This window comes from Spinacia oleracea, chromosome 3, assembly GCF_020520425.1.
Source record: "Spinacia oleracea cultivar Varoflay chromosome 3, BTI_SOV_V1, whole genome shotgun sequence".
Lineage (NCBI taxonomy): Eukaryota > Viridiplantae > Streptophyta > Magnoliopsida > Caryophyllales > Amaranthaceae > Spinacia > Spinacia oleracea.
The window spans coordinates 126437435-126451679 of record NC_079489.1 but is presented as its reverse complement, the minus strand read 5'-3'; the positions used below and the strand labels follow the sequence as shown (position 1 = coordinate 126451679).

Here is a 14245-nt window from a genome sequence, read left to right as displayed (position 1 = left end):
CGAAAAATGTAGTTGAGGTTCGAAAGCCAGTTAGCTGGAAACTTGTAATTGTCTTCCCGAGCTAGAAACCACTTAAGGAGATCCACATAATGCTGATTCCTCCGGTCAGGAGGAGCCACCCCAACCATATCAGGATCAGGCTTCACAAACCACTTCGGTGGACGATAGAAGTTTGGATGCTTCGGATCCGTGGGAACACGAACGAACAACCACTCCGTCTTCCAATTATGGTCGAAGCTGAGGTAAGGATAAGAAATGATGTAGTTAGGCTCGCCTTTCCTCCGAGACTTCTTGTTAACAATGGTCCACCAACCATACCCATCACCCTGGGAAGCATGATTGAAGAACAGATCATGGAGATCCCTAAAAACAGCAACGGAGCAGGGGAAGTTAGCGAAGTCGCACACCCGTCGGAACCCAATGATGTGCCTCATAGATTTGGGAGTGAGTTGAGCCAAACTGATGTTGTACGACACCAAAAGCTCGGAAATAAATGGATCCAAGGGAAAGCGGAGACCATTCTCCAAGTGATGGGTGTACACAGCAATGTCACCCTTCGGCGGGTGAGTCACCCGAGGACGCTCCTAATCGGGAAGTTCACACCAATACCCCAAAGCATGCTGGATTACGTATAGCTCCTCGGCTTTCCGATGATAAGCTCCCAGCTTTGCCTCCACCAACCAATCACCACTCACCGACTTGTCCAACGGGCCGTCGAGTTGAGAGTGCTCATGCAAGATCGGGGCAAGATTTCCCTCCGGGTCCGCCTCAGTCCAATGAACCGGAAACTCAGGGTAAGACCGACGATGACGCTCTCCTGAGAAGCCAGCCTTCTTACCAGAGGCAACGCGGTCAGACCTACCAGAACCGCCAGCAGCAACATCTCTGGAAGCATCCCAACCCTTCGAGGTCTTCTTCGCCTTTTCCGAAGGAGCGCCCCAGCCTTTCGATGGATTCTTCACCATTTCCGAAGGAGCATCCTCCCTCTCACTGGAAGAATCGACGACGAACTTACTCTTACCCTTGTTCTTTGCCATGACCGCAAAATCTAAATCCAGGGTTCAGATTGAGGGGTAGAAGAAAGAACGCAAAAAAGTACGAAATTCACAAGCAAGTTACCTTCTTCCGAAGCGAAATTCTCCGACAAAGCAAACAAAGCAAGTTCTCGAAGACGAAGGTCAACTGAAAGCCGTAGATCTGAAAGAATCGAAAGCTAGAATCGCCGGGAAAAGAGAGAGTTTATGCGAAAGAAAGAGAAAGTAAAGTTTGAAATGAAAATCGCGTCCAGTATATATAGAAGAAAAAGACGCACCAACTTCCTTCAAACCCACGATCTCCACTACTCAAAACAAGTTCCAACACTTGTCATCAATTCATGGATTCAAATCACCTCTTTTTCGAAAAAGAGAGGGAACTTTTGGACTTCTGACATCTGGAAACCCACCCATTTAAGTGTAAATGGGCCGGGTCTGGGGGGCATGTTGTTTGGGCTCCCAATTGGATACCAATTGGGCCACTAAGTCCAAAGCCCAAAGGCTCAATACAACAACATGAAACCCACTACACTCCAACATGGCTGTTCAGCCATCAACCAAGGCCCAATAGCAATAAATGACCTATGGGCATTTATTACACAAACACTATAAATAGGCCGCCAAGGCTCACACCTCAAGGTACGTCCACCGCCTTAAGACTACTCTCTAGAGAACTTCTCTCTAGAATCCGAACATCATTCTTACTTAGGCATCGGAGGGGCTTTCCTCGGAAACACCCCCGAGGCTAGTAACTTTGCTATTGTGCAGGTGTATTCGGACACAACTCATTCAAGCTAGCAAGATCTTCAACACACTCGAAAGGGCCTTCATACGAAGCCCACTGTTTCCACCGTTTCAACACCAGAACACTTACTAATGCTTATACTTCGTAGTTTACCCCCCAAAAAAAACTTCAAAAAAGACTGTGTGAAAAAATCCGATCTTGGGTCGACCTTGTTGTTACTAAGACACACTAGTAACAACTACACAAAATTTTGGTTGTACCCGTGTACAATCAGAGTTGGTTGTGCCCCCACTCAAAATGAACGACTATTTCGGAAATGAACATTTATTTATTTATTTGGAAATGAATATTTACTATTTCGGAAATGAACATTTACTATTTTGGAAATAGACATTTATTTATTTATATGGAAACAAACATTTATCTACTCATTCGAATATGAACGTTTATCTAATTATTATTTGACAATCCTCATTTATTCAACCAATTTAGAAATGAACATTTATCCACTGGTTGTGAAATGAGTATTTACTAATTTTAAAATGAACTTAGTTATTGCATTACTACGTTATTACTTTGAACATATATTTACATATATTGAGCAATTAAAACATGTCAAATAACATATTTTACCAAAACAATGAACATTTTAGGCATTGCCTATGTAGAATTATACTTGAATTACAAGATATTGGTAGAAATCATTCACTTATTTTTCTATATATTCAATCTTGAATCTTTCTTTTGATGTAGTCTCGAGTTATTATAATTTTGAATGTGTGTATGAAGTGTGATTTGAACACAATATTTGACTTTCACGGTTTCAATTTCCTCATTGTTGCTGGCTGAAAATGAAAATAGTAAGTAATTTGATATGATGATCACAACTAATTTAAAAATGAAATATTTAGTGATTTGAAAATGATGAGCATGCAAAGACACTACTACAAAAATGGGCAAAGAGATCTCAAATAAAAGACCCATTATTTGAATAACGGGTCTCTTTGATATGCGAGATCTAATATCCTAAATAACGGGTCTCTAATATGCATTTGAGCCCACTAGTATACCGTGTGAAAAAGAAAATCAGAGATAACAGACCCCTTATGTCTGTCTACGGGTCTCAAGTCACATTAGGGCCCACCAATTTTTCGCTTCAAAAAAATATGCGAGACCCCTTAACTGGATACACGGGTCTCTTATCTCAACCAAAACTAAAAATAAATAAAATTTAGGTGACCATCCTCCCTTTCATAGTTTCGTTGCACACAATGACACAATCTCTCTCCTCAAGACTCAAATCATTTTGAGTTTCCATCTCCTTCTCTCTCTCTTTGTAGAAACTGCAACTATGGTTTATATCTTTCATCCTCTATTTCTCTTCCTCTCTCTTCTCTCTTCATATTTCACTAATCTAATTTAAATGACCTGTAACATTAGATCATTTGCGTTGGAAAATGGATGAATCGCAATGGCTATTCAAACACCGATTGCTGTCTCTCTTCCATCCAACAATCCCTGCCTTCGTTGGTATGTTTTCTACTTCGGGTTTTAAAAAATTAGGGTTCTTGTATGAGCAGTTAAGTTAGGTTTTCTAATTAGGACAAATAGGTTGTTATTGTTTGTTTATTGAGTAGGGATTTGAATGTTGTTAATTTCTTGGATTCTAATGATTTTAGATGATTTATTTGATTGTTATTAAGTAATGGAATTTATATTATTTGAGTTTCACACCAAGTGTTTGATGAAATGCCCAATTATTTTTTGTATGTTTGATAATTTTGGATATCCAATATATGAACCACCGTGTTGGTCCTCTTTGCTCTTTGCTCTTTGCTCTCTGCCAATTTCCTTCTATGACTCACCAACGACAAATCAAGTTTTTTTAGTTTGTATTTTTTGAGTTGTCGATTCTATCGTTTTAAATTCAATTAGTTGAATTGTGAAAATTTAGGTATGAGAAAGATAAGATGAAATGGATTATTACAATTGAGCTAGCTGGAAATTCTAGAATGCTTGAGCAATTTCGTACGTGTTGGCTTAAAGATCATTGACAAAACGAAAGAGGTATCTTCATAATTTCCAAATTTGCACAAGGTCAAGTAATGATACAACTCAAGCGAACCAATTCACAATTTCATTGAATGGGTTTTACCATTTTTATATACTTGGTTGAATTAGTTTTAGATACAATAAATGAATTGTGACACAAAAATAGAATTGTTTATAATTAGTTGTCTACTGTATTGTCAAATTTCTATTAGAGCAGGAGTAATCAAATATTTTGTAAACCGAGTTTTTGACTATGCTGTGATTGGAAATATATATTGTTTCATTGTTATAGGGATGTAGTAGTATCGTTTCTATGAGTAGTTTTATTTTCTTGTATTATCAACTTATTATTTCCTTATGAGTGCGTACTTACGACAATTTATGCATTCTGATCCATTAAATATTTATATATCTTGCCTTATAGTTAAAATTTCTGTAAGCTCATATTTTGGTTCTTATTTGCAGAAACACTGGAGAAACCTAGATTTGTAAAGCTTAGCTCTCATAATTGAGTGCCCTGATCTTGGAAATGCACGCATTGTAGTGACTGGAGGTTGAGGTTTAAACAGTTCCGAGAACTTCAAGATGATGGAGAAGCTGGCTGAGAAACTTGATATAAATGCATAAATCTGGTAATTGTTATGGAGAAAGTTGGTGGTCGAGGTTTAAAAACTTCCAGGAATTTCAAGATGATCGAGAAGCTTACTGGGAAACTTGATGCAGCAGGTAGTTTAAAACATTTATTCAACTTAACAGCATAAGTATAGGAATTATTATATATATAGATAGTTTTGGTGTCACGTGCTTGAATCGAGTATAATACATTTGTCCCCTTTTAAATCTGTTTTCCCTCTTGAGTTCAATACTTGACTATACCCTGTTTGCTGCCTTTTTCTAGTTAAAGCTTTACGTGGTGTTGTTGTTGCAGGATACATTTCCAATGAACTACATGTAATTTAATGCCTCTAATTGTGCTTGTAGATTGCTTGATCTAAATTATGTTAATATGGTCTGCCTATTTCATTAGTCCTATGTTAAATCTCCCAGCTTCACTTTGAAAGGGTGTAGCAGCTATATATGAACAAAATGATTTAATGTTCATAAGCCTCTTGTCTTTGTAAGGATATCTAAAGTTGATATGACTACCTATGTCATGGCATTAGGTAATAAGTGTAGTAGCTGGAACTCAATACATCCGAGTTTCCAATTAAAAAAGGTCACTAAAATAATTCCTTAAAACAAACTCATTTATATATCCGTTTAATTTTCTTACCCTCCAAAAACGAGAAAGCTACATTATAAAGTTTTTTTATGTTTTTTTGTCAGCCAAATCAACACAATTCGTTTTTTTAGTCCGTGCTTGTCTACTCGATAGTTTACCAATGAACAAAGTGTACAAGTTAATATGAAATGCTCAATTCCAGTTGGAGATTGTTTTGACTTATCTTTTTGAGTTGTTTTCTTTTCATCTTAGTATTGCATTCTATTGTTGGTATGCATGCAATCGACCACACTTTTGCATCTAGGTAGGAAATTTTGTTGTATATTTATTGAAAATTTGGCTCACTCTTTGCTTGCATATTTTTTTGTAGTCTGAAACCAAGCATGCTCTGGGTAATAGTCGGATGAATGAGCCCCTGGTTGCTCGCTCGTGCCTGTTTGGTCTTATGCTTGTTTGGAAGAGCTTCTCGGATATCGAAGTACGAGATGCGTTGCTCTGTATTGAAAAACTTTTTTTTGTTTTACTCAAGGTGCTTGTGCCCACATTAGTAATATGCATTACTGTCGCTTTAGGATCTTGTCACAGTTATGCAGACCTTAGAGTTTTTTTTCTACTTTTTTTTTAAAGAATAATGTAAGATTTTCTTTTTTGTTAATAGTATGAATTATTATGAAATTATCAAGGAGGATTAATGCTAATTGTTTTGCCTAAAATATGTCTCGTATATGATGCTATAATAAATTACAAAAAGAGACCAGTAGGTATAAAAAAATTCTCACGTTTAATAATAAAAAAATAAAAAATATCAAAGAGACCTCGTATCTTAAATATGGGGTCTCAATTTGTTAAAATAAAAAATTAAGAAAAATTCAAAGAGACCCCCTTTCTTATATATGGGGTCTCCACTTACTTTAAAACAGACCCCATATCTCTAATGAGGGGTCTCTTCCCCTTCTAATTTTTTTTCCATGCGACTTGCATAAGAGACCCCTTTTCTTACCTAGCAGGTCTCTTGTTTCTTACAAAGAGACCTCCTCTTGAAGAGGGGTCTCTTTATCAAAGAGACCTCTGAGATAGAGACCTCCTTAAAAGAGGTCTCTTAGGCCATTTTGAAAGGGTCTCTTTGCCCATTTTTGTAGTAGTGAGAAAACAAATAAGTTAAAAAGAAAGAACAAGGGTTTAAAAGATGTTCAGTAATAGAACAATAAAGAATAAAGAATACAAAAGGTATGAACAAATAAAACAAAAAGTATGAACAATTATGAACATTAACCAAATGATTATTATGAATTGAACAAACAAATAATTCTACAAAAAAGAACAAACAATATAAAAAAGTACATAAAATTTCAGAAGAAATAACAAACAATACAACAATTATGAACAATTTTATGATGAATTTAAGAAAACAATATGAAAGAACAAACAATACAACAAGAGAGAACAAACAATACAAAAAGAAAGAAAGAATAAACATACAGACGCTTGTAAAAACATAAAAGATCAATGATCGAAGAGCTTAATTTTATTATGAACATTAACCATATGATTATTACGAACAAACAAATAAACAAGAAAGAACAAATAATTCAACAAAAAAGAACAAACAATATAAAAAAAACATAAAATTCCAGAAGAAAGAACAAACAATACACTAATTATGAACAGTTTTATGATGAATTTAAAAAGCAACATGAAAGAACAAGTAGTACAACAAGAAAGAACAAAATAACACTGGCGCGTTGTTTATAGGGGAGGAGGGGGGTACATCCAGAGCTGGCTATACCCGGTTACATAAGTTAGGGGTTAGTAACAACTACACTTCTTTGCCATATAATTTATTTACGAGGCTTGTGCGATGTTTCGAAATACTTGAACATCATATATTTTGGTGTACATTGTGTAAAAAGTTATATGTATTTATGTAAAATAAAGATCTATTTAATGGTTGGCTAAGATGGTAAGGTATCAAGTTTTCTTGTGACAAGTCTCAATTAAGTTCGAATCTTATTGAAAGAAAATTTTGATTTTTGATGTATGTTATATAGGGTACATGTTTTTGCTAAGAGATGACGTGACATGTTCTAGTGATTAGAGGATTATACGTGACATGTATACATTGTTAGAGAATCTTTTTAATATATTAGTATAAATTAAAATTTGACTAGCTAAGGACTCGTTCAGTATCCTTTTTTGTTTCTAGTTTTCTGCTTTTTACAAAACTAAAAACCAAAATATGTAATCCACAAAAAAGTAGTTTTCAGTTTTTTTGTTGCCAGTTTTCAAAATCAACATAATTACTATAAGTAAGATTATTTTTTAATTCATTATTCAAACTAAATCATATTACTTACAAAAACAAAAAAAACTAAAAACCAAATACTGTCAGTGATGCCGAACGAGCCCTAATTAATTAGGAGGGTTTTCGTCAATCACATGGACATTTTTGTAAAAATCTATTACTATATGCTAAAAGACACACCAGGAATGACACGTGTCGATTCCTGGTGAGTCCTTAGTATTTTTTTCCTTTTTCTTTTTTTTTCCACCAAAAAGATTTTACTATAGTTGAAAGAATCTTATCATTCCTATTTTTTTTAAAATATAAAAAATCATTCCTTACATAATTGTTATTTTTTTATCAAATTTTTATTTTCTATAAATAATCAACTATTTGTACATACTCCGTATTATGCTGCGGAGTATATAATATTTTTACATTATTACTCTTTTCAAAATATGACCACGTATATCTTTTGCACTATAATATTTTTTTATAATTTCATTTTTGAACAATCAATCAATAATGTGACACTTCTTTGCGAGAGTTTTTCTGGACACATTTTTTTACTAACAAAATAAATAATTGTAACTATAATCAATCAATCAATTACTATATACTAGACCTGACAAACAGATCGTTTGGATCGAATCGGGTCATTTCAGGTCAATTTTACTTCGGTTCGAGTTCGGATATGAGTCGAAATTTTGAGAAATTTGTAGCGATTTCAGAGTATTGTGTTTTATTATACTTTATGCATTTAATAAGTATTAAAAAGCGGGCTCAAGAAAATTATTTAAAATTTCGAAACTCGATCATATATTCGGCCTATAACATAGGGTATCCGGACAATTTTGGCCTTTTAGGTACCAGATCAGATGCTTGATCCAAAAATTTGGATAACGGTACGGTTACAAATATTATTCTTAAAACAACGGGTAATTGAGCGATAAACTTTTATCTTCTTTTTTTCCATTTTAAATAGGAATAATTGATACTGACGGTCCCAACTATGGTCACTTCACTTTAAAAAATCCCAACTTTTGATTATTCTAAAGTGGTATCAACTTTGAGGTGTGTTTTCCCATAATGGTCCTTTAGCTTAATAAACTGTTAATTAACTTGCTTTAAGCATATCATACTATTCCATTAAATTAATTTAATTAAAAAATATGATTATTGCATGAGAGATATGAGTCTTAATTAAGTTATATAGCACTTAATTTTAACTAAGAGACCATTTTTGGAAAGGACTCTCTTTAGTTGTGACCACTCTGAGATAATCAAAAGTTGAGACCTTTTAAAGTAAATCGGCCATAGTTGGGATCGATAATATCAATTTTTTCCTTTTAAATATTTTTGTTGAAATCTCAAACTTCTAAAATAGAAATTCGTACTAATCAATATTTTCCATTAACATTTGACAAAATCGGACTTTATTTTACTTATCCAAAAATTCTTTATAATAAATTAGTGTAAAATTAGCAAAACAAAAAAGAAAAATTTATTAACATCCGTGCGTTGTACGGGACCTAGCCTAGTATATACAATATACAAAGGTATCATTGAATGTAAAATATAATTGATTTAAATCTACTCCATACTTTTTAGAAAAATAAAAGGAAATACTTGTACAAAAGATGTGCAACTTTTTTTGTTTTGTTTTGTCGTACAAAAGAGGGCAGTTGTTGTTGTTGTTTTTTTTTTTTTTTTTCCTCAATTTTTTTTTATTTAATGTTCTTTTAAAGGGTAAGATAAATGTTAGGATGTCTATCGCATGAGGAAAATTCCTGAATAATCGTTTTATACAATTAAGGATAAATCAGGGCTATTACAGAGGTTATATATATTATCGTCGATTAGATGACCAACATTCGCAATCCTATCACCTACTTTGTTTTCTTTTCGGTAGATATGCTTAATTTTTCCGCTGTCGAATTGAAACTATTCAACAGTATTTTGATGTCATTTGTATATTCAATGATTTAGATTGTATGAAGTATATTGCAGAAGTATACAAAGTACTCCCTCCGTCCCAAACACGGATAAGAAATGTAAGGAGCTAAGAATCAAACCTTGTACCTCCTTGTACTTCCAATTGTTAAGGAAAATAACCATTTGAGCTATACTAGACATGTGCCTTTATAGTGCATATTTAATACTTGAACATATCATTGGGGGGGGGCATGGCCCCCGCCAGCCCCCCTAATTCCGCCCCTGAGAAATGTGAAATATTATGTGTGGGAAATTAAAATATAGTACATTGATGATTAATTTGTATGAGAAAATAGATTAAAGTACATGTAAAAAGGAATAAAATACACTGGGAAAGGGAATATAGTACCAATGAGTCGGCACAGGCTTAATGATTTCCAAATGTCCCGCAAATTTTAGGTCATTATTAGTCAACAACTCCCTGGATAAATAGGGGTGACTTCACATTGTTTCCTAACACGCCCATCTTTGTTTGAGGTAAATCCTCTCCGAGTTCCGGCTGATGCTGGTACATGAGGAGGTTTTCAAAGCATTTTTTTTGTGGTCCCAAAAGGAAGCATGACTATAATTATAGGACGTCCGATTTAAAATACAAGACTATAATTTTGAGACGGAGGGAATATATATTTACGAAAAAGCCATTGTGATTGACAACCACCGTACGTGATTGCTTGGACATTTCTGAGCAATTAGGTGGCTAGGGCACCAAAGCAAAAATGGACATATTTAAGATAAAGTAATCCGTATAAATCATAGGACTCCATAATGGAAGGTGCTTGGTATAATATTATCAGCTTTAGTACAATGATTAAGTAAACTAATTACAAAACCAAATTAACAATGAGAAAAGTAGTATACCATCTCTTGAAGGTCACTAAGTCCTGTTTAAGCTGACATAAGGACACTCGTCACTTATGCTCCTAATCTGGAGTTTATATAAGCTCACTATAACTCTGTCGTTAGAATTAAGTTTTTATGTAATCCCAAGCTAAAAAGTTATGGCAGGAGCACAGGAAGATGTACACCCGCAGAAGGCATTTGGATGGGCTGCTAGAGACTCTTCTGGAGTCCTCTCCCCTTTCAACTTCTCTAGAAGGTATTTTCTTACGTTTGTTGTATTATAATTATTGGTCGAGATCATGAATGATGTGGTGGTACGTCCAAGCAAATCCGTTATCTTTTGCTGAACTTTGATGTGCAGGGCAACAGGAGAGTTGGATGTGACTTTCAAAGTGTTGTATGTTGGAATTTGTCACTCAGATCTTCACTTTATTAAGAATGAATGGGGAGGTAGTGATTTCATAGATGCCTCCTACCCTGCTGTCCCCGGGTATGTCATTTTGTTTCAGAAATCCTGTGTTTGGTTTGGCATAAAACGTTTTCAATGAAATATGATTTTTCAAGGAGAAATACAATTCAGGCTAGTTTTCTTTTATTAGGTTAATTCCTTACAAGAAAGTGAATATAAAAAGGAAAATGGGAGAAGATGGAGAAAACATCAATGAAAAGAAGGAATAGGAGGGATGATGACCAGCGATTTATTGAGCCATATCCACCCAAATAAAAGAAATTGAAAAAGGGTGGGCAACAATTAAATGAAAGGTTAAAAGTGTATATACCGCCAACATTTGTATAAGTACCATCTTGTTGTATAAATATTGTCATTGTTTTATTAAAGTCAGTCATAACCACCCAAAAAATGAAAAGAAATGAAATAGAAAAAGGAAAGGAACCACGTAAATGAATGAGTAAAAGCATTGTCATATATACTATCATCAGTTATTTAAATATTGTCGTTGTTGTATTAAAAATTGTCATTGTTGTATTAAAATACTATCATTGTTGTCATACTTACTTTAGTACTTTGTTTGACTTTATAACATATTAAGAAAAAGTACCATTTTACCCTTAAGTTATATGGGCAAAATCCCTGCTGGTCACCAGCGATGTATCATCCCTCCAAGGAAGAGGGAGGTAAGGAAGAAAAGTGAAAAGTGGTTTTTCTTTCTTTCAAATGGAAAATGCTTTTCCACCTTTAAATGAGTTATGGAAGATTGTTTTACATCGCTTTGCCTAACTAAAAAAGATTGAAAAAATTGAAAATTATTTTCATTAAAACGTTTTACACCGTACCAAACAAAACCTAACTGCATTAAGCATTGTTAATTCATTCTATAGTACAGATTACAAATACACGAAAAAATGATGTTTTTTCAGGCATGAGGTGGTAGGGGTGGTTACAGAAGTAGGGAAAAAGGTAAAGAAACTGAAAGTAGGGGACAAAGTTGGGGTAGGATGCATGGTAGGATCATGCCGTTCGTGTGATAACTGTGACAAGAATCTTGAGAATTACTGCCCAAAGATGTTGCTAACCTATGGATCAACTTACTATGATAGCACCCCTACATATGGTGGTTACTCTGATATCATGGTTGTTGATGAGCACTTTGTTGTTCGTATTCCTGAAACCATGGCTCTCGATGCTACTGCCCCGCTTCTATGTGCTGGCATCACTGTCTACAGTCCTCTGAGATACTATGAGCTAGATAAACCTGGAATACATGTTGGTGCTGTTGGTCTTGGTGGTCTAGGCCACATGGCTGTCAAATTTGCTAAGGCTTTCGGGGCTAAGGTAACTGTTATTAGTACCTCGCCTAACAAGAAGGATGAAGCTGTTAACCGCCTTGGTGCTGATTTCTTTTTGGTCAGTCGTGACCCTGAACAAATGCAGGTAGCCTTTAAAGTTTATTCTCTGCACATTATTTTTATTGTTTATTATATCAGACTAAGAAAATCAGATCAGACTAGATCAGGAAAAGTAAAAAGTACTCACTGAAAAGATTCAGACCAGACCAGACTAGAAACTACAAAATCAGAGCAGATCGGGTGAAGAGAATAAAACCTCATCATTCTTGGTCCCATAATTTGGTGATGTTGCTTGTATTTGTATAGGCAGCCACAGGGACAATGGAAGGCATAATCGATACAGTTTCGGCACCTCATCCTCTATTACCATTGATCAGTTTGCTGAAAACTGGTGGAAAGCTGATCACGATTGGTGTTCCAGACAAACCACTTGAGTTGCCGGTCTTCCCTTTGATTATGGGTAAGCCTATTCGAGACAATTTTAGGAGTAAATAACTCAGACTCTGTTTTATTTTACTTTTTTTGACTTAAGTTTAGTTAAGATGAATTCCAAAAAAAAAAATAAAAAAAATTCAATACATTTTCATACACAAATAATTTTATTTCAGACAATAATTTTATTCAGATAAATTAAGTTTAGTTAAATTCAAATTATATAAATTCGGAAAAATTAAGTCGAATAGAACTAAATCTTAGCTTCGTGCTCCTTAATTATTATGGAGTACTACGTATATAAACACAATATTTATCAAAGAGGAATTTATTCCTATTACATCTGTTAAAATGAAGGATTAATGTGACAGGGAGAAAGATGGTGGCCGGAAGCGGCATTGGAGGGATGAAAGAGACACAGGAAATGATTGATTTTGCTGCAAAGCATGATATTAAATCGGAAATTGAGGTAATTCCAATGGATTATGTGAACACGGCCATGGAGCGTCTACACAAGGCGGATGTTAGATACCGTTTTGTCATTGACATCGGCAACACTCTCAAAGCCGCATGAACCCAATCCGATCACTTCATCATGAGTTAATTAAGTGAAAATGATTACTCATTAGACTGATCATTCCTTGTACTTATCATATATGAATGTATATTATGATATCAATTCAATAAATGGTTCACGAGTTTAGCAATACTAGTTGTTGACCCATGCGTTAGCGCGCATGGTCCCCCAAGATATAAGAATTTGTCATGTAATATGTTTACGTAAAAGATTGTGCAAAAACACTTTTAACAAATGCAAACATATTTTCAATGACCAAACTTAAAGTTGAGGACAGATACGAATACAAATGACACTTAAGCCTTGTTATCGTCAATGAAAACACTCGTAGTTGGAGCCGAGAGTACAGGATATTAAAAACTTTAATTTGAAAGCAGTTGAGCTAGAAAAAATATTTCGTAGATGGCTTACTTTGATAGACTTAGATAGCACAAAGTGTAGTGAACTTTAATTTGTAACACCATCTATTTCCTCACAGCACGCAAATGCAACTTCATTTGTTATATCATTGTTCATCTTTATTGAAAAATAGACATACAAAAACATAGACATCAATAGACATACAACCAAAATAAACTCAGTTGGCATTCCATCAAATGTTAAGCGGAAAATTTTGCACAAAATAGACATCAATGTATTGAGTGTTCTTGTTCAAAGTGTGAACTAATGTGATAGATGAGATTACATTCGTGTCAAATTATCCAACCATGCCTGTAAATCGTCATTAATCCACCATTATCATTACATACCGCACCTAATGGTGCGTTCACAAGCTGCAAACAAACCACTGTCAGCAAAATCAGTTGATGTGATTGAGAAAGTAACTTCAGCAGACATATATAATTGCCAAAAATACATAGCAAATACATTTGAACAATATGACAAATAATGTGTTATGTCATCCCAACAATCTTTGGGCTATGGAAATGCTTTCTAAGATGCATTTGTCTCATATATGGTCAACATGGATTACAGTTTGCATGCATATTTAATCAAAGAGGGAAAGAAAGCCTTCATTGCCACTCCTCACCAAGTCTCATCTCTCTCTGTGAAGCAAATTTGTGAAGCATGCCTGTAAGTGATAACATTCCAAATTTGTGAAGCAAGAACATAAGGCACATCTCTCTCTCTCATACACAACTACATATATTATAAGTACAAAAAGTCACTTACTTATACCGATCCACATAATGATAGGGTTAGTGCAAGATTCACATCAGAAAACTAGGATAAACCAGATACCGGTAAGCACAGAGAGAAA

At 34.6% G+C, this 14245-nt stretch overlaps 1 protein-coding gene across 1 annotated transcript; it reads left to right on the top strand.

The window, feature by feature from the left end:
* The first annotated feature begins 10088 nt into the window (after positions 1–10088).
* On the top strand, positions 10089–13114 carry LOC110776146 (probable mannitol dehydrogenase). The gene is made up of 5 exons (XM_021980699.2): positions 10089–10425; positions 10531–10659; positions 11547–12060; positions 12282–12435; positions 12779–13114. The coding sequence occupies exons 1-5, from the start codon at positions 10328–10330 to the stop codon at positions 12979–12981; spliced, it is 1098 nt and encodes a 365-aa protein (XP_021836391.2). The 5' UTR covers positions 10089–10327; the 3' UTR covers positions 12982–13114.
* Positions 13115–14245: the final 1131 nt, after the last annotated feature.

Coding starts and splice junctions, on each gene's coding strand:
- LOC110776146 (XM_021980699.2), top strand. CDS start 10,328: ATGGCAGGAGCACAGGAAGATGTACACCCGCAGAAGGCATTTGGATGG. Junction 12,061..12,281: donor GTGACCCTGAACAAATGCAG/GTAGCCTTTAAA, acceptor GTATTTGTATAG/GCAGCCACAGGGACAATGGA. Junction 12,436..12,778: donor GGTCTTCCCTTTGATTATGG/GTAAGCCTATTC, acceptor TTAATGTGACAG/GGAGAAAGATGGTGGCCGGA.